General features: G+C 39.5%; 1 protein-coding gene across 3 annotated transcripts in view; it reads right to left on the minus strand.

The window, feature by feature from the left end:
- Positions 1-151: 151 nt before the first annotated feature.
- DGKH (diacylglycerol kinase eta) overlaps positions 152-19517 on the minus strand; it is a 135991-nt gene continuing 116625 nt past the window's right edge. For 2 of the 3 annotated variants that reach the window (XM_030565839.1, XM_030565822.1), the window contains 4 exons: positions 14106-14225; positions 13870-13978; positions 12327-12457; positions 152-3846 (listed from right to left, as the gene is read on the minus strand). In XM_030565839.1, coding sequence (XP_030421699.1) covers positions 3757-3846; positions 12327-12457; positions 13870-13978; positions 14106-14225 — 450 coding nt within the window. In that variant the 3' untranslated portion in view covers positions 152-3756. The remainder of the gene's footprint in view (positions 3847-12326; positions 12458-13869; positions 13979-14105; positions 14226-19517) is intronic. The other variant, XM_030565832.1, reaches the window with a different exon arrangement.

A 19517-nucleotide genomic window follows, 5' to 3' on the forward strand; every position in this document is an offset into this window, starting at 1 on the left:
TGCTAGCAAGCAAGCTAGAGATAACGAGGTCAATTCAATCAGGGAGGATGAGGCCCTGTTCTAGCAGTTGAGGTGTGAAAGCATATGTATTCACCCACGAAAGCTCATGCTCCAAAACGTCTGTTAGTCTATAAGGTGCCACAGGATTCTTTGCTGCTTTTACAGATCCAGACTAACACGGCTACCCCTCTGATACTTGACAGGAGCAGAAGAGTTATATTAAGTGTATTAAATCATGTTTTTTTTTCCTTCAGTGGTGTTTTTTGTTTGTTTGTTTTTTTGGTTATAGTATTATCTGCCACAAGGTTTCAACTGTCATGAGTCAGAACCCCCCCAAATCATAATAGTTAGGGGGATCTCTTCATTTGCCTTCTGCTTTCTGAGCCCTTCAAGTACATGTTTTCAACCTTTTCTCCATAGCCACGAGGACTTGAAACTCACTTTAAAAAAAAAGGACTCCAGGAGCTGGGGCTTTAACAAAAACACTTAATATTTCAAAAGTTGCTATCAAATCATAAGTTAGTAACACTGTGTTTAAAGAGTACTTTCTGCAGAAAATCCACATAGGTAAACAACATTATAGACTTTGTGCCTTCAGCAAAAGGATTCTTTAGTTATTTTTGTTCTACTCATCAATGCATTTGGAACTGATATGCAATACATTTTTGAGTCATAGTTTCCTATAAAATTTGCTCTCCTGGGCCTCTGTCAAATACAGTATAAATAAAGTCTGAAATATTTAGTCTAATTGTACATTCAAAACCCCCCACTTACATAACTGATGTTAAATTCTTTGGCAGTCACTTAAAAAACCTGGACTATTGACAGAAACACAACAGCTGAAAAGTTGTCCTATCCTGAGGTAATTTTAGGAGTGTTATAACAAAGAGGAATTATTAATAATACATTTTCCTGTGCAAAAGGTGTTCACCCTTTTCAAAGGCAGTCACTTTAGTCCTCTTTCTCAATTTCTGTATAGTCTTAAGAAATTCTGCTGCATATGCTCAATTCTATGCATTGTTTAGTGAGACAGTGAGCATGTTAGAGAGAATTCATCCTATGACTAGGAAAGCAAAGAAAACACTTCAATAAATTGTAATCTTGAGTTTACCAGCAAGATTAATTATATATTCTATCAGAACACCCACAAATTAGAGTGCTGCTGCACATTAAAATGTACACACTGTAGCTTACAGAGAAGCTGGGAGAGAAAGGAAAGATGATTTATGGAGACATAACAGATGTCATCTGAACATAATTAAAGGAGTCAGTGTCAAGTACATTCTTAAAACTCTCTATTGTTTGCATACCCTTTTAGTACAACAGCTTTAAAATACTGCACTTGGCAAACAGTTTTTGTTTTGGTTTGGTTTTTGCTGAAAACCTAATGGAACACAGCTTCTTTCTTTTGTTTGTTTACCAGCATAATCAGTTATGTCAACATAGTTCTCGGAACTGTGTCCTTCTATTTACTCCACAGCAGAAGAGCACATAGCACTTGAGACAGACAGACTTGAGCTATTTTTTTTTAATTAAAATTTCCTGGCAACAGAGTGGCAAAGGATATTAGAAAAAAAATTAAGAAAGACATTTACCTTCCATGAGATAACCCCTACCAAATGAGAAAGATAGGTCAAAGTTAAACCTAATACTTGACACTGTTCCCTTTAAAAATGTGGGAAACAAACTTTTTTAAACCAAATGAAAGTCTGCTCAAATATCATAAAGCAATCATATATTAACCTATTCTTTAACCTTCAAGAGTTGACAAAGCCTCTGCTGTTGAAAAGGAAGATATATTAGTAAAAGCTATGCCTCTTTTGCTGGCATGCTGCATTCTTACAAACGGCAAGGAGGTATCCATTTTATACAAGCTGGGTTAGGGTATGTCTACACTCTTGTAGCACTTCAGTGTAAACACTCCCTACAGTGACAGGAGTGGTTCTCCTGTTGCTACAATTAATCCACCTCCCTGAGAGGTGATAGCTAGGTTGACAGAAGAATTCTTCCATCAGCCTAGCACTGTCTACACTAGGAGTTAAGTCGGCACAGCTAAGTCTCTCAGGGTTGTGGATTTTTCACATCCCTGAGAGACGTAGTTATGCTGATGTAAGTTTTCAGTATAGAGAAGACCTTACTGTGTAACTATACCCAAGTTGTGAACCATCAAGATATCCTAATTATTTAAGTAGTTTTACTATAGTTTTTACCTCCAGAGATATTTAAATTCTTTTCCCATTAGATAAATACTTGGTGAAAAATGATCTGGGAACTCAATTAATTATAAAACTATGTCTTGTTTAGCTGCACCCCCACTGAATTGCATAAACCCTGTTCTAATGAAATGTTTAGTATCAAAGTAATTCTAAGTGAACCTGTTTACACTCTGTGTTATTGTTTTGCATGTGATTTACCTAAGCATGCATAGTGTACAATACCTGGGAAAGGATTAACATTTTTACTAAATATGTATGATTTACCAGTGCAGTAGTACTGGTAAGAAACAGACTGAATATAGATATGTGGAGTAGATGCGTACGTTGTTTTGGTATTTAATGAACCTTTAAAAAAACAATATTAAACTGGTGCACATGGCTAAGTTCTTGTATCAGACTGGGGAAGTTTACCTCACAAAATCAAATCAGCTATAACATTAAAACATTTTATACAATAGTAAATAACATTAAATTACTTCTGGCTTTTAAAAAATGTTTCACTAACCTTTTTAATCCTCTTTTTGCATAATAAATAAAATATAGTACAGATATTCAAGGTAGCTGACTAGCTACATTAAAATGCGCCATAAGAAAACTCTCTCATAATTTTCCATTTAGGAAGCTGATTGATAATTTTGTGAGGTACCTGTCTCTCCAAAACACTCAGGCATTAATTACCTGATATACCTAGTCTACACTGGTAATTTAAAAACCTAACTATAGAATGTGTCAGTTATATATAATGCACATCATTTGCTAAATATGGCACAGATGCTAAGTGTTCACATCCACAAGTCCTTTGCCACATAACATGTTCAGATAAAATACAACACTGAAGAATAGAAAAGTGCCTGTAACCAAATAAAAGACACACAAGTAGTAATAAATTAAATCTTATTAAAACTGATATAAAAATTGTTCAAGTGTTTAAAGTATCAGATATGTCATGCAACAGAAAGATAGATGATTCAGACAGGTATACCATGCATTATAGTTTGCATTCGTGGTGTCTGTAACCATACTCCTTGGCCAGTGAGTGCCAAGTACCTGAGGCAATGTCAGTCTTGCAAGCAAAACCAGGAATGTTTCATCTCTCAGTCTTCTGTACAAAACGTTTTAGGGAAGCTATGCCTCAGAAAGTTAAACAGGCAAACTCAGGCTCTACGTTGATACGTTGCTGCATTGTAAGAGAGCTGTACTGGGCCATATGTAAGGAAAGCAATCATTACTTAATTACATTTTCCAGGCAGTGCAGTTCACTGTATACCAACCTCTTTACCAAAATGTGCTTACTTGAACTTGCCAAGTTTGCACACTAAGAAAAGGTCTTCACAGCACATATAACATCCCCCCCACCTTTTTTTGGCACAAAACCATTCAGATTCTCAGGTCAAGCTCTTCACCACACAAGAATTCAGATATATTAACCTGCATAGTACATCAGTGCGTATTCAACCATATAGTAAACTACAAAGACAGCAAGTGCCTCCACTTTGTTAACTAGCAATTCTCCCTCCTTCCAAGGGTAGCACCAGTACTGTTACACATCAGACAAGGGAATGTTCTTGCCAAGCTCTTTAATTCCCTGGAGAATTCGCTTCATATGACCTACTTTCGTTATCCCCAGGTCCTATAAAAGAAAAGGAGAGGAGGGTTTTATTTACAAAAGAGAAAGAGCCCAATGCAATTCAGCCATGCAGCAGTTACAGAATCCTTTACAGTTCATTTTAAGTGATCTGCAACAGCAAACACATTTCTAAATGTGGAAATAGCAAAGTGTTATCTAACGCAACAAAAAATATATATTACAGACTACTTATCATGAACCTCTTTCTATTCAGCACAGAGAAAATTACTTACCTGCAACTACTGCTGTATCTCACACAAACCCTTACTTTTGTGTTCTCCTGACTTCTGTGCACAGCCATTAGGTTTTTTTAAATTTCCAGAAATTGCTCAATCTCCCTCTCCTCTCTAACATAGCAGTTGTTGGCTTCAAGGGATGCGATAGATCATAGCTTCCATCCATCAATTTTTATTGCAACTGTGGCCCTAACATGCCTCTTTTAATCAGCAAATACACATATCCCCATGGGAAAGTAGATGTAGGTCTACAGGTATGTAGGACAACTTTCCTTCAGAGAACAATAGCTAAGGTTAGAGTGAATTTCTCAGTCCAGAAAGATAAGTATCTTAACATGGATATGCTTGGTAATTAGAGGAAAGTTTTATGACAATGACATCTAGAAGGAAAACGGGAAAGTACACAAGAAACAAATCTGAATGTATTGCATAACTTTCTGTATGTACATCAATGAGGCAGTTAAGCTCAGCTGAAATGTTCTCGATAGTGTTTTCTGGGATCCAACTCTTCAGGATTGGCAGTAGCAAGGAACTCTTACGAAGAGGCTGCCTCCCCCCAACCACCCACACTTTTGGAACTCATTCCCTTTGGCAGTGAATTTGAGGATTTCAAGGGCATTGTGCAAGAATTATTTATTTGTTTCAGCTTACTCATTTTCATTCACTTTATTTCAACAGTTTGTCTACATTTTTTGCAATAGCCATCATACTTTTATTTAACCCAACCCACTATGGGTTGCTTATGGAATTAGTTTTTTGTTTTTTTGTAAATAGTGTATAGCTGAAATAAAAAAGGAATTGAACCTTGTTTAATTTGTATTGGTCTAGTGGTCAGAGTAGCAGAATGGGATTCCTGACTCTGCTACTGACTGTGTAACTTCAAGCAGTTTCCCTAAAGTTTCTGAGTCTCAGTTTCCCCATATACAAAACCCACCTTTGTTAAACACTTTGGAATTCTTGGATTAATTATGCCAGGTAAGTGCAAGGTTTAAATATTATTAAAGTTATTTGAAAAATTATGAACATATGAATTATTTCTGAAATATAAAATCTTCCACTTTAGGAGGACACATTTTCCACATCAAGGATAATAAAGAGGGAAAGGGCAGCATAAAATAATTCTTATTTTAATGTACTGAAAAAACTGTGGTAACAATATATATATCATGGTATGCACACTTTCTACAAGAGTTCACATATATGTGTTCTGAAGACATCAAAAACTCTGGAAATAAGCATTGATACTTAAGTTATTATGCAATTTAAGTTCCATTTACCCGCCTGAGACAAGGAGAGTGTGGTATAAAATTGAAAGAAATCCCTTTTGCTATACAAAATTTAAGTGGGTACAAACTGAACACATTGGCCTCTCTTCACCTTTGAAGATTTGAGTTCAAATTCAGGTTAGGCAGGAAATGGAAAGAAATTGATCCTGTTTCCTAATGGACAATTATCTACACTACAGCTCAAGACCATCATATATGATGATTCAGCATAATTAGAAGGTCCTGCTCAGAATGGACCCCAGACTAAAACTGCAAAGGTTTTGCACATTTAGTTGATTTGACAGACTAATGTGAAGAAACTTGTAGCACATCTGTCTGTACTGCACTTTGTTCTATCCTCTGCTGTAAATCTCACTCTTTCTTGAGTATTCAACAAAAACATCTAAGAAAGAAAAATAGTTAATATATGCAACAATTAATAAACACAGATAACAATGACAAACTTTTTTCCTGAGACCAAATGGGCATAAGGTTATAGATTCAAAGTTGTAGAAAATTTTCTTATTTGCCTTCAAGTTAATTTTCTAATGAAGAAAAAAAAGTTCAAAGCAACTACTCAGAAACCTCCTTGCAACAATTTGTCAGAGGATCTACTGTTTCCATTTAAATTAGTCACTTCAACATAGAATGAAAATAGAATATACATCTTTCACCAGCACCACCAAACCTGGGCATGAATTTGATGAGGCTTTGCCAGGGTTTTCATTTGTAGGATTTTTTGGTAGTTGAACATTGTAGCAGGATTTTTTCAGACTTCAGGGATTAGAAAGAGGACAGGATCATGTTATGACCCTTTCAGCATATCAACAGCTCTTTCCTCAACCCTAGGCCTCAGACTCTCATTAGAAATTCTCCTGGTCCCTCAGTTAAAGTTTGCCATCCTTGAGGGAAAAAACCAAACAAAGGTAAAAAAGCTCTGAATTTTCACTTGTGGAGATCTCCCCAAACCATTCTGTTGAGAAGACAGCACATATGGCGAGTTTAGATGCCATCTAGATGCCAAAAAGTTTCCAGGGATTCTTTTATTCTGACTTTCGTCCCACACAAAGGGAGGGATTTGTGATTTGCAGTGTGTTGTTGTTCCAAAGTGCACCCCACCCTCCAAAAGCATACATTAATCACCTTATATATGGTATCATATCTCTCTATTTATTTGACATCTGATTAACGAACTTCCATTTGGCCAACATTTGCTCTGGGTTTTCAAAGATGGCGGCTAACATAGCTTGGAAGGGGGACCCTCAGCACAATTTCAACTCTAGCTCCAGAGCAGGACCTCTCCCCCACCCCATTTCCATGCCACACAGCTAGCTACATTGCCAGCCCACCTCACAGTTTCTAGCACTCAGTGATGTAAGTACTCAAGAGGTCCTTGAAAAATAACTGGAGAAGAACCTGATGAAAGTTCTTGCAACAATTTTCTTCTTAAATTGTCAGCTGTCACGGAATCTTCATCTGTACTATACTCTGGAGATAAGGCTAGAGGCTGCCTTCTACCTCCCTCCTCCCCAGCCCAAAAAAGGTCTGCCACTCAATCTTTAGCAAAAAGGGTTCAATTCTAATATTTCCAAACAAACAATACATATAGAATTCCGCGTTAACATATTTAAGAGCAGAGATTTCCTCTAGTTTTATTACTAATTTAACAAAGACATCCAGTGAGTCCAAAATCTAACAAAACTCAAAGGATTTTTTTAATATTCTCTAAAAGAGCTTTTTTTGAACATTGTAATTCCTATTAGAGACATGGTGGGTGAGGTAACAGCTTTTATTAAACCAACTACTGTTGATGAGAGAGACAAGGTTTAGCATAGACGCTACCTATGCCGACAGGAAGGGTTCTCCTTTCAGCACAGGTAAGCCACCTCCCTAGGAAGCAGCAATGTTGATTAGGGGTCAAGTCGGCTTAACTACACCACCCTGGGGTCTGGATTTAATTTTCTAGTGTAGAGCAGGTCGCAGAGCTTTTCTTCAGGTCCGGGAAATGTACTTAGGCCTGGTCTACTGTAAGAAATTAGGCTGGTATAATGACATTGCACCATAATTCTAGCAAAGTTATGAATTGGGAGCTTAAATTCATAACTTTGCTAGACTCTAAAAATCATGGACTGAACAGAGATACCAGCTTTATAGCTTATTACAACAATTCTATAACCCACTAACACCTCCCCCCTTTTTCCTTCTCCCTGCCCCCTTTTTCCTTCCCCCATTACTGGAGTATGTTAAAGGGCCACTTCATCTTGAATTGTCCATTGAAATGTGTGTTAACTAATTAGGCTAAACAATCTGTTCCATCTTGTATTTAGATGTGACACTGAGTATGTTTCTCAGACCTGAAGAAGGGCTCTGTGTAAGGTCGAAAGCTCGTCTCTCTCACCAATGGAAGTTGGTCTGATAAATAATATCTCATCCACCGTCTCTCTCTCATATCCTGGGACCAACACAGCTACAACAACACTTAATTTCTATTACTCAGTTAACAATAACTAAAAATGAAAACAATACACAACCCTCACCATAAATTTCAGTTTGACTCTCACTATACAACCATCCAGATCCTGCATCTTCAAATATAGGACACACTTCTGTGCTGAAATCTTTCTATAGAGACATTAGAACTACGATACCACTGTAGCCCAATAGATACTCTTGCAGCTAGGAATATTAGCAACCAGCTCTCATGCACAGGAGCAGTTTTAAAATGCTAATAACTGTAAATTAGTAGAGAGGTTAATTCTCAGGGAGAAGAACAATTTTCCTATTTTTGAGTAATGCATGTGCAAATAAGCATCTTAAATGCATTAACAATATAAAATTAAAAGGTCAGAATCACTGCTATCCTCTGTCTGCTTTGAGCTTATCTGACCAGCAAAAAACAGGTTTATGGTTCCTGAGTGACACAGAGAAGCTGGAGAGTACAGATGAAACCAGCATATATTACTTTCTATCCTCATAAATAAAATTCTCATAAAATGAGTGACTGGATTTTGCACAAGCATTGAAAGAAAAAAACAAACAAACCAACAAAAACCTCTACAATCAAAACGTCAACTGACAAGGAGATATTTCTAAAAGTTATGAAAAAGGTGAAGTGGAGGAGTTATAATAAAAGCCAGATGTAATCTTATAACAATTCAATAATCCAACCCAGCCGTCCTCTCCGCCCCCTCCTCCTTCAAATTACAGGTTGAGGCAACGACTGGCCAGACTGTTTGGGCTTCCCTGGGATGCCAGGAGTTTATTGTTCCTCTCAGTGTACGTCCCCATGTAGCTGCACAGATTATTTGGGAAGCACTTGAAGACATGCTGAGGGAGTCTGCTTGTGGAGCAGACAAAGGGAACTGAGGTCTAAGTCAGGCCTTCCTTCTGCAGCTCCTGTGGCACTGACAGTCAATGTTTCATTTTCACCACCATCAAAAGGGAGAGATCTTGTGGATAGAAGGTCCATGCTAAGATCAGGTATTTGGGGCTGGAGAAGGGGCAAGAGAGGCAGAGTCTTGAGGGACATCTGGCACTGCTTGCGGATGTTCTCCATTTTGAACAGATGCCCCAGAGAGGCACAAACTGAGTCCAGGACATACCAACTATGACTGAGAAAAGACTGGTGTCGGGTTCCTCAGCTTGATAAATTACTTTCAGCATGGATGCTGGGGTGAGGAGGAAGTGGTCACACTCCAGCACTGGGGATCTGGTTCATGAAAGGGCTTTCCTGGTGATACAATTTTGCAGTAACCCTCTGATTGTAGAGGAGAGAGGTGGGCCGGCAGGCTTAGTTATAATGGGCAACAGACAGAAGCCATTTCCCATAGCTCAGGCAAGGTGAGAGGTAAATTCACTGCAGACAGTCTAGGGAATAGGATGGTTACACACAGGTGAGGGATCAAAGACCACGCCACATAGAACAAGTACGGGTCTTGTACAAACATGGATCACAATGAGGAAAGGATGTAGATGGATCCTAACTTCCATGTATATGGAAGACCCATTAAGTTTTCACATCTCAGTAGTCATGTGGGAGAAAAATATGATGGGGAAATTTGTGGACATGTTTTCCAATGTCCTTGTAGCACAGGGATATGTCTTTATCAACTCAGCAGTCAGAAAACTATAGGTGCCGAGCACTGTCTCTAATTTGTGGTCTGCATTCAGAATTCATGCTAGTATTGTTTGCAACAGACCGCCTTAGTGCTCCACTCATCTATTCAGATATGCTGCTAAAACACAAAAATCACAAACATTTGGCCAAAGGGTCTGCTGGGATTTAACGAGCACTTTTGCTGGAAGTTCCACAGCTATTCTTGCAAAATTATGAAACACTCTCGACATGACACTGTGGTTAATGCACATGACCTAGCCTCTTTGTAGTTCATGGATAGTGGCTTCCTTGCACCACTGGCAATTAAAAATCACTTTCATTCATCATTTGCCCTAGCTTCAAGGAGAGTCCGTTAATGGTCACATTGCAGAAAGCTACTTGGTTAAGTTTCAGTTTGATCACATAATCAAAATGATCCTTGCACAAGGCCAGAGGGACTTTCCTTGCCTGCTGTAATGCTGTTTACTACAATTTCGATCTCTTGGGTTTTTCCTTTCAAGGGTTTTTATCATTTTGAGACAGTCACAGCCCTGGGGTGCCGAGTTTCCTGTCTAGCTTCTGAATCGTCTAGTCCCTGTTCAGAATGACTGCACTGCACCTGAAACGGGGGGTGGGGAGAAGACATTGTCCTGGCTTGCCAGAGGAAGGTAGCAGTGTTTTACAGGTAGGGGGAAAGGAAGGAAGTCAGAAGCCAATGTAAAAAGGGTGGGTGGGGGCCAGTACAGCAACACTGATTCATCCCCTGGGTACCTAAGGACGGAAGGCTTTAAAAGGGGCAGATTCAGACATTAGAAGCCCTTTCTCCACGCAGCAGGCAAGGCAGCACCCACCCTACTTCCCTCCCCTCGAGGTGCAAATATCAGGTTGGGTTAGGACTTGCTGTGGGCATTGCACTAGTTACTCCTTTTTAGGGGGGCTGGGAAGGAATGTTTTCCCTCACACCAAATTGGCTTCAGTGGAGTGGGGGTCTTTCGCTTTCCCCACAGTGGGTGTCAGGGAGGACCTATTACAGTGAGGAGGAAAGGGTGTGAGGCTATATGTCGCAACTTATTCTGTAAGTGTGGGGCAGATGTCCAGTGCAGGTACTCCACAGAGAAGGCTTCCAGTGACCAGATAAATGGGCTGGTAAAGCACTTAAAAAGGAGGTGCTAGTTAAAGGAACAGAGCGGGGGGGGGGGGGCGGTTCGGGGCTCCTATGATTGGTATGGCAGAGATCCAACCCACCTTTCTTATAGTCCATGTTAACCCTCTCCTACAAGGTGGGGAATGGATGCTAAGGTCTAAGCCAAGGGTGGGCTGGGGGACCTGGATGAAAAATGAGAGGGGGTTGATAGAAGCCCCAGGTAGTTATTTGAAGGACATGGAGTTGCCTGCAGTATACTCTTTTATCTGCCAGATAGTCCCAGACATTTAATAATATAGCTGCGGCCTCATTAAATCCATATAAAGTTTCCTTCTTTCAGTATAGCTGGACAATGGGCAATTATACCAGAGACTGGAATGCTGTCTGTGATGTATTATTTGGAAAATTTTCTGTTTCTTGGTTCTTGCAGGTTTGGGATCTGTGAGGCCTCAATGGAAGCGTTTAATGCAGTGACAAAGAGGCTCACGGGTCTCACTGATGCAGGATAAAACAGAAGGACTAGTGACATGTATAATACAAGACTAAGTACATTACAAGAACACAACTACCTTTGCCAACAGCATTCCTCCCATGGCAGACATACGTCAGCACTCTCTTATCATGAAGTATTGCAGGGAGCAATTTTTTAAACAATTTAATGGAGCATCCTTACAGATGTCCACATGGAAACAGCCTAGACATGCAGCAGTATTCAGATGTGGCTGGACACAATGACTTGTGTTTTAGGAGGTAAATGTTAGGATACTGTATACATTGAAACCTCTTGTTTTATGAGAAGTTGCACATTTTTGCATGCAGATTTCTCAAACACATTATCAAAAGGTCACTATTTCTGTTCTAGGAAAAAGTAATTTAATCAATCCCCAAAGATACTGTCTCTATTACATATAATGGATGCACTTAGGTAGATCCTGAAAAAGACCAGCCATCTCAGATAACACCATTTCAAAGTGCAAAGTAACTATCATTTGCCAAGCTAATATTTTTCAATGCTCTAATATTTCTTCTTCCAAAACATGGTTCTTATTAATTTGAACTGAACAGGGAGGAATGATTTTTAATTTTTTAAATAAATGATCTCAGAAAGATAGAAGCCTGGATTTTTATCACAAAATTAAAAACTGACCAAAAACAAAACAAAAAGTTGTTCTGAAGGATACATTTGAACACTTGACAGACAAATTCATAAGCCTGCAAATGGCCAGTGTGAAGACTATCATCAAACTGTTCACCTTCCACACGCTGACTATTGAAGTAATGTATTCATAATTTTAAATGAACTTTTACCTACTGACCTTGCAGTAGATACATTTAAAATAATTATCTCTAGCCTAATAAATTGATTATGAATAATTCGCCTTCCACACTGATCTTCTTTAATAAATCTAGTTAAAACTGAGGTTTTTTAAAGTTAACAATGTAATATATTGATGTAGGTAAGACAATAGGAGTGCTTTCACTGAGCCTGATGGAACATACTATCATTCTATATGAAGCATGAGAAAAGATAATCTCCAATATTGCTAATATCCTTGGCTTGAAAATACAGGTCAACATATAAGAAATTCAGGCCACAGGACAGCGTGTAATAATTTACTGCATATTTGCACAGTATAAGCCAAGCTACAAGCACATAACAGAAGCAAGGACAGGAGAAAGGTCTTGTTTTGTTCTTGTCAAACAAAATTCTCAAGAGCAGAAAAGTAGCACAAAGGAAATACCTTAAGATCTCGCCTTTCCAGGTGTAAAAGCTCAGAGCCTCGGATGTCATGGCTGATGAAGATTTCTTTGTACTCTCCCAAACTGAGCAGATCCAGCCAAGCAGCAACTTCATCTGTGCCCCATTTTTGAACTACCAAAGTTAAGAGCAAAACCCCCTTAATTTCTACATGCTCAAATGCATTACAAGCAAAGGTTAGGCCAAAGAGAGTGGAAAACAGAGTAGAACTGCCGTGCCAGCAAAGGGAAAGGTTAAAGGTGTCATTTCCACAAAAACTGAGTTTCTTTTCACATGCAGGTCAGAGGTTAGCAATAAACATTAGACAGTATCTAAACAAAGATGAGGTTCTTTGCTTTGCAGCCGTGCTTTCAGCTTTACTCCAGTTTCCTCAATAAAGCCATCAAACCTCATATACTTCAAATTCACTTTTAATCATCTTAGGATCAGTGGTGCAAGATCCAGGTTTGTTCCACTGTATACTAATGACACTTTATTGGTTGCAGTGCAGTCAGAAAAAAAAACCACTTCAAATATAGACTGAACTCCTATAGCGATCGCAGCATGCAAGCCCAACTTCAGAAGTTTTTCTAGTGCTCTTAATTAATGCAACAAATATTCTATTAACTATACCAGTTGCATAGGCCATTAAAAAGCTCTTTGTCAACATTGTTCTCTAAGGTTAGTTGCCCACATTAGTCTTAATAGGCCAAGTTTATTCAAAGAAAGTAGTTTTATGCTACTATTATTCTTTTGTACCTTTGTTTATCTTTCATTCAATGCTGATTAGCTTCAGACTGAAGTACTCTAATATGCTTTATATTTTAACATATTAGTGAACTAAGAAGCTAAATTCAGATTAACAACTAAAGAGAGCTTGTTCTGCATTTGAAGGCAGTTTAACACACTGCCTGCTGTGAAAGACCGGTGTTGGAGCAGTTTTAGGTCTGTTGTGACACCAGTTATTTTCAGGGCAGTATGTTCAGAGATAACAGTGGGGAGAGAGGAGAGTGGAGTTTGTTCAACTTCTACTAACTAATTAAGAGAGCAGGATTTTGTTTGATGTACAGAATTAACTGCGGTGAAAACTTATTTGGGACTTTAAAGGACGACTGGTTCAATTAAACAAGTGTTAATGAAAGCCATTGTGCAACCTCTCAAACTACCCTGAAAAACCGGAATCAGTGCTTTATACAGAAACAGAACTGGTTTATAAATGATTTGTGTTGGCATGGAGTTAGTTAAATAAAACCACCCAAACAGATACATGGGACCTTCTATCCCAAAAGTAGATGGCAAAACAGTAGCTACAAAATACTTCTTCTATTCACCTAGTCGTTTGGGGATCCTATTGACACACACCTGCTAAATGTACTGCATGAAATCCTCATCCCATTGACTCCTCAATCAGCAAAACTCCCTCTGACTTCAGAGGCGCTAGGATTTTATACTCTAGGTGTTGCACATTATTTTAGCTATTATGAAAGATATGAAATCATGTTTTGTTCGAAAAGTTATGATCTTTCTTGCAATGTCAAAACACATACCAGGCTGAGGGCTGCTCTTATGCTTTTGGACTTTTTCCTTTTTAAACTTTGGCACTATGCGAAATACTGTACTTCTGTTGTTTCTCTTAGAATAATCCAGAGGTGGATCCTGCATGGAAAAAGAGGAAAACAACCATTAAACTTTAAAATTGCCTCACTCGATGATGGGGAATTCTAATTTACTCTTGTCTAGTGAAATAAAATTATTTTCACTTAGGAGTAATAACCTGGCCTACCTCATCATCATTTGGTTGGAAAACATAATAAAGCCATGGAATCTCAGCAAGTTTTCTCAGTTCAGTCTCCACACTGTGTAATGCATCAGACAGCAGCTCTTCATGGGGAGGATCCAGTTGCTATTTATGAACAAACCAGAAAAAGAATGTTAAATGGCTGCCTTATACTGAAAGTAAACAAACAGGGAATTTCTTACCACATCTAATTTCCCTGCACATGCATTTCACCAATCCATTTGGGTTGGTCCTAACTACAAGAATGACTAAAACAGCTAAAACTTTGGTGTGTGCCCACCTATCCATTTTTGCCATCACTCATCACACTTCAGAAATATAAATGGAGATTTAAAGCGCATGAAAGAGTCTCCCAAACTAATAGATGTACAAGCTCAGAGAAACCAAATTTACAGTAAGAAATTCCCTAGTCTTGTACTTCCATCAATCCTAGGGTGATCAGACAGCAAATGTGAAAAATCGGGACAGGGTTGGGGGGTAATAGAAGCCTATATAAGAAAAAGACCCCAAAATCGGGACTGTCCCTATAAAATAGGGACATCTGGTTACCCCAATCAATCCAGAAGCACAATTGGTAATCAGCACAGTGCCAAACGTAAAAATATTAATATTTTGTGCTTTTCCCAATTCTGCTATAAGCTCATAGTTGTATGCTCTTATTGCTGGACTATGATGTCACGCAACAAGGGAGGTAAGAATTTAACAAAGGCCAGTGGCCTGGAGAAAACTTAGATAAAAAACAGCATCAGAGAAAAAAAAGTGTAACTTATAGTGTCAGGAAGCCCAATGCTGCCATTCCTCAATTTTTTTCATGTGATGTACAGCTCTTCTCTGGTTAGGAAGCAGAAATGGAATGGGTGGAGTAACCAGGATTCTTTCATGAATGCCTTTCCAAGATTTCAATGTCCCTTGAATAGACTAAGCAAAGAACTAGGAGCTAGAATTCCCAAATTCTAATCCCAGCTCTGACAGTGACTCACTGTCTCTGTGGAATGAGCATGGTGAAAAGTAGGTATGTTGGAGTCAGAAATAGTAACTTGCCCTTTGACAGCCCATTTTATAAATTGCTCTAAAAAAAAAAGAAAGGTAAGAATCATTATCCCCTTTTGCAAATAAGGAAAAAAGAGGTGTGCAAGAAGGTAAAAGTGAGTTGCTCAGGGTCACACAGCAGGTTAATGGAAGATGTGGAAATAATACACGTCTTCTGAGACCCCCCATCATGTGATTCACCCACATGTGAACAGACCATATGGAATTGGGCCCTGAGTTGGAAGTCCTTAAGGAGAGAGGCACACAAGCCACAATAGAGTAACGGTCATTTTAATGAGTTTTGAAAATTCTAACCCGTGTCACCAAGAAAGAGCTATTAAGATGTGAGCTTTGTCTGTTGAATCTTCCATGCCACTGTAGATAGTGGAGCGAATGGGGGAAATACATGTGCACATGCACAGAGTCTCCTGCCCAATGATGACAGCTGTCATTCAAGAAAAAAAATTATGTTTCTTTGTTTTGCTGAAACAAAAAAAAAAATCCATACTGAATTCCACATTCAGGTTATTTTGAAAATGACCACCAAAATCAGTACAGTTGTTCCCCTTTGAAAATTAATTTAAAATTAATAATTTATTTTATACTACTTCCACATTTTCAGTCTTCAATCTGCCATAGAGTACATTTTGTACTGAAATGTAGCATTGTGTAGAAGCTGTAATGGAGAAAGCTGGAAATATAGGCTGAGACTTTTGGCACCAGGAAAGGTGTTGGTGGCCATTTGTGATGTGGGATAAGCACAATAGCTGGATATTTCTGCTAAAAAGATCCATCATGTTGAAATTTTAAATTGCCATCATGAGGTTTCAGAGTAAACACCCCACTGAGATCGATGGGACCAGTCACACTTCTCAGAGATACACTTTGGAGTTGGGATCTGAATCAAGCAGACACATGGCATCAGTTTAAACTCCCATTACATTTTCAAAATTTCAAATTTAATTTTCATAACTAAGAGGACTTGAAGTTCATTATTTTTCTATTGAAATGAAAGCATAGATTCTAGGGCACAGTTTTGCATCGAAAGGTTGGATTCTGTGTTGTCAAATTCTGCAGTTACAGAATACATGGTATCATGGATTCGATTTCAAGAGTCCATTTGTCTGTGACCAAGATAGTCCTGACTGGTGCTCCTGCAGACGGGATCTGTAGGGGTTGGACCTGCTGGATAGCAAAGACTTACATGGTTGCTGAAAGGGCCTTTGATCTCTAGTTCTGGAGGAAAAAAGTGTTCTTGAGATATCTTGGTAGGTAGAATTTCATAGATTTCATAGACTTTAAGGTCAGAAGGGACCATTATGATCATCTAGTCTGACCTCCTGCACAATGCAGGCTACAGAATCTCACCTGTGTCTGAGTCACTGAAGTCCTCAAATCATGGTTTAAAGACTGCAACGTGCAGAGAACCTTTCAGCAAGTGACCCGTGCCCCATGCTGCAGAGGAAGGCGAAACCCCCCCAGGGCTTCTGCCAATCTGCCTTGAAGGAAAATTCCTTCCCGACCCCAAATATGGCGATTAGCTAAACCCTGAGCATGTGAGCAAGACTCACCAGCCAGACATCCAGGAAAGAATTCTCTGTAGTAACTCAGATCCCACCCCATCTAACATCCCATCACCAGCCATTGGGCATATTTACTGCTAGTAGTCAAAGACGAATTAATTGCCAAAATTAGGCTAACCCATTATACCAGGGGTCGGCAACCTCTGGCACGCAGCTCGCCAGGGTAAGCACCCTGGCGGGCCGGGCCAGTTTGTTTACCTGCCGCGTCGGCAGGTTCGGCCGACAGCGGCTCCCACTGGCCGCGGTTCGCCACTCCAGGCCAATGGGGGTGCAGGTCGAGGGATGTGCTGGGCGCGGCTTCCCACCACCCCATTGGCTTGGGACGGTGAACCGCGGCCAGTGGAAGCCGCGATCAGTCGAAGCTGTCGATGCGGCAAGTAAACAAACTGGCCCGGCCTGCCAGGGTGCTCACCCTGGTGAGCCGCAGGTTGCGGACCCCTGCATTATACCATTCCCTCCATAAACTTATCAAGCTTAGTCTTAAAGCCAGATATGTCTTTTGACCCCCACTAATTCCCCTTGGAAGGCTGTTCAAGAACTTCACTCCTCTGATGGTTAGAAACCTTCATCTAATTTCCAGTCTAAACTTATAATATATGAGATATACCTTTCTCATAGAACTGGAAGGGACCTTGAAAGGTCATTGAGTCCAGCCCCCTTGCCTTCACTAGCAGGACAAAGTACTGATTTTACCCCAGACTCCTAAATGGCCCCCTCAAGGATTGAACTCACAACCCTGGGCTTAGTAGGCCAATGCTCAAACCACTGAGCTATCCCTCCCCAACTTCCTGGCAGGCAGTTTATATCAATTTGTTCTTGTGTCCACATTGGTATAGTAAAATACTTTCTTCCTTCTTGCCATTAGAGTATCTATATATTAACATTTTTTTCTAATGAGAGCTCTTCTCTTGTAAGATGTTACTGTTTAGTGTAACGGGATTGGAAATCTAAGTTTTCCATTGTTATGGGATTTTTTGAAGAGATTCTTTTTTAAGAAGTTTCTAAGACTTATGGAGAAAATACAAGAGTCATAGCAGCCTTAATTTTTTTGTTCCCCCCACAGGCTGCTTGATGTCCTTTGAGTTGCACAGTGGTGTCTGGGGGAGGCTTGGAGTCTGGGCATAAATGACAACGAAGCCTCTCTCTTTCCTCTGAGGAGGACATCACTTTAGAATGTTTTCATTTTCTGGATTATTCTGTTTTTGATTTGTTCTTCTCAGGGGAAGATAAAAAGTGGACTGGTCCAAACAGTATGGGTTTCCTCAGATGGCACCTATCTAAGGTCTCACATAGAGTCTCAGAGAATTACATTTTGGCAGTGGAAACTCAATTAATTCTGCTTATAGTGAGAAAGTGCACTAAGGGCTTGATCCTGCTTCCACTGAAATCAATAGTGAAATTGAAGCAGAAATAAGAGAATTGACCAACTTAGTACAAGATCTCTTCTCTGCATGTCTAACAGACCACGAAGTTTTATAACCTTCCTGTTTCTAATGGAAAGATTAGCTCAGTGAATTAGAGTCTGACTTGTCAATTAGACCTTCTCAGTAGGGGGAGGAGAAGTTTGAGATGGAAGGAGCAACACTGGTAGAGACAACCCCACCTGCCTCCACTCCCAAACAAAGATCAACAGGCAGTACAGGCAATGATGGTATCAACTGCATGGCTGTCAGGAGCACTGGATGCAGAGAAGGGGAGTGTGGAAGAATTGGACAGATGAAAAGAGGTAAAAATAAGGAAGAAGCAAATTAAGAGATCTGCTTCTTTGTCAGGGGAGACAGTTAAACTGAGTATGGTGCCTGACTGGTAGTTTAAGTAACACCAAAACTTTCATCTGTATCCATCATCTCCATGGGTCAGCCCAATCTACATGTTATTTCAGCACTGATGGAAGTACAAGCCAACAAGACTGTCCAGGGCTAAGTTTTAGTGCTGATTCACAAATGAGAGTTATGAATATCTCTAAAGTCAACATGCGAACTGACACAGAAAATATATTGATATCAGACAACAGTCTTGTTTAAAAAAAAATGGTTTAGCATTGATAAGCTAAGAGTGAGGTTGTGCCCTCTATTGGCTGAAAAACAGGGGTTTCAGCATGCATGATTTCATAATTTAAACATGTCCTATCATCCCTTGATACATTATACCACCTTTAGAATAGCATCCCAATCACCACCTGAGGACTGTTCAACCAAATTCCTTTCCCCAAACATTTTAAAACCCAAATATTGCATTCCTGCCTCCACATTAACATACAGGAATTTGAAATCTCAGCAGATTTTTTCCCCTATATTGGATAAATTTATCTAAAGAGCATTGTTCCCTTCCTAAAGTTAAGTAAAGTAGAGCATGTGCCTAACATGTTAATACTTCTAGAAGTGAACTGCTGACACAGTCTTCGGATGCAATGACTTTTAGTCACTATGGAAATAAAAGCAGCAAAAAGTCCTGTGGCACCTTATAGACTAACAGACATTTTGGAGCATGAGCTTTCGTGGGTGAATACCCAGTTCGTCGGATGCATTCACTCAGTCCTGGGATAGGGGTTGTTATAAAATTGGATGGGTGGGGTTCTGTGGCCTGCCTTGTGCAGGAGGTCAGACTAGATGATCAGATTGGTCCCTTCTGACCTATGAGTCTATGAGTCTATGCTCTAAAACAGCTGTTAGTCTATAAGGTGCCACAGGATTCTTTGCTGCTTTTACAGATCCAGACTAGCACGGCTACCCCTCTGATATATGGAAATAAAGTGAGTTTGTACCATTTATTTAGGATGTGAAAG

Source organism: Gopherus evgoodei, chromosome 1 (genome assembly GCF_007399415.2).
Source record: "Gopherus evgoodei ecotype Sinaloan lineage chromosome 1, rGopEvg1_v1.p, whole genome shotgun sequence".
In the NCBI taxonomy this organism is placed as follows: Eukaryota; Metazoa; Chordata; order Testudines; family Testudinidae; genus Gopherus; species Gopherus evgoodei.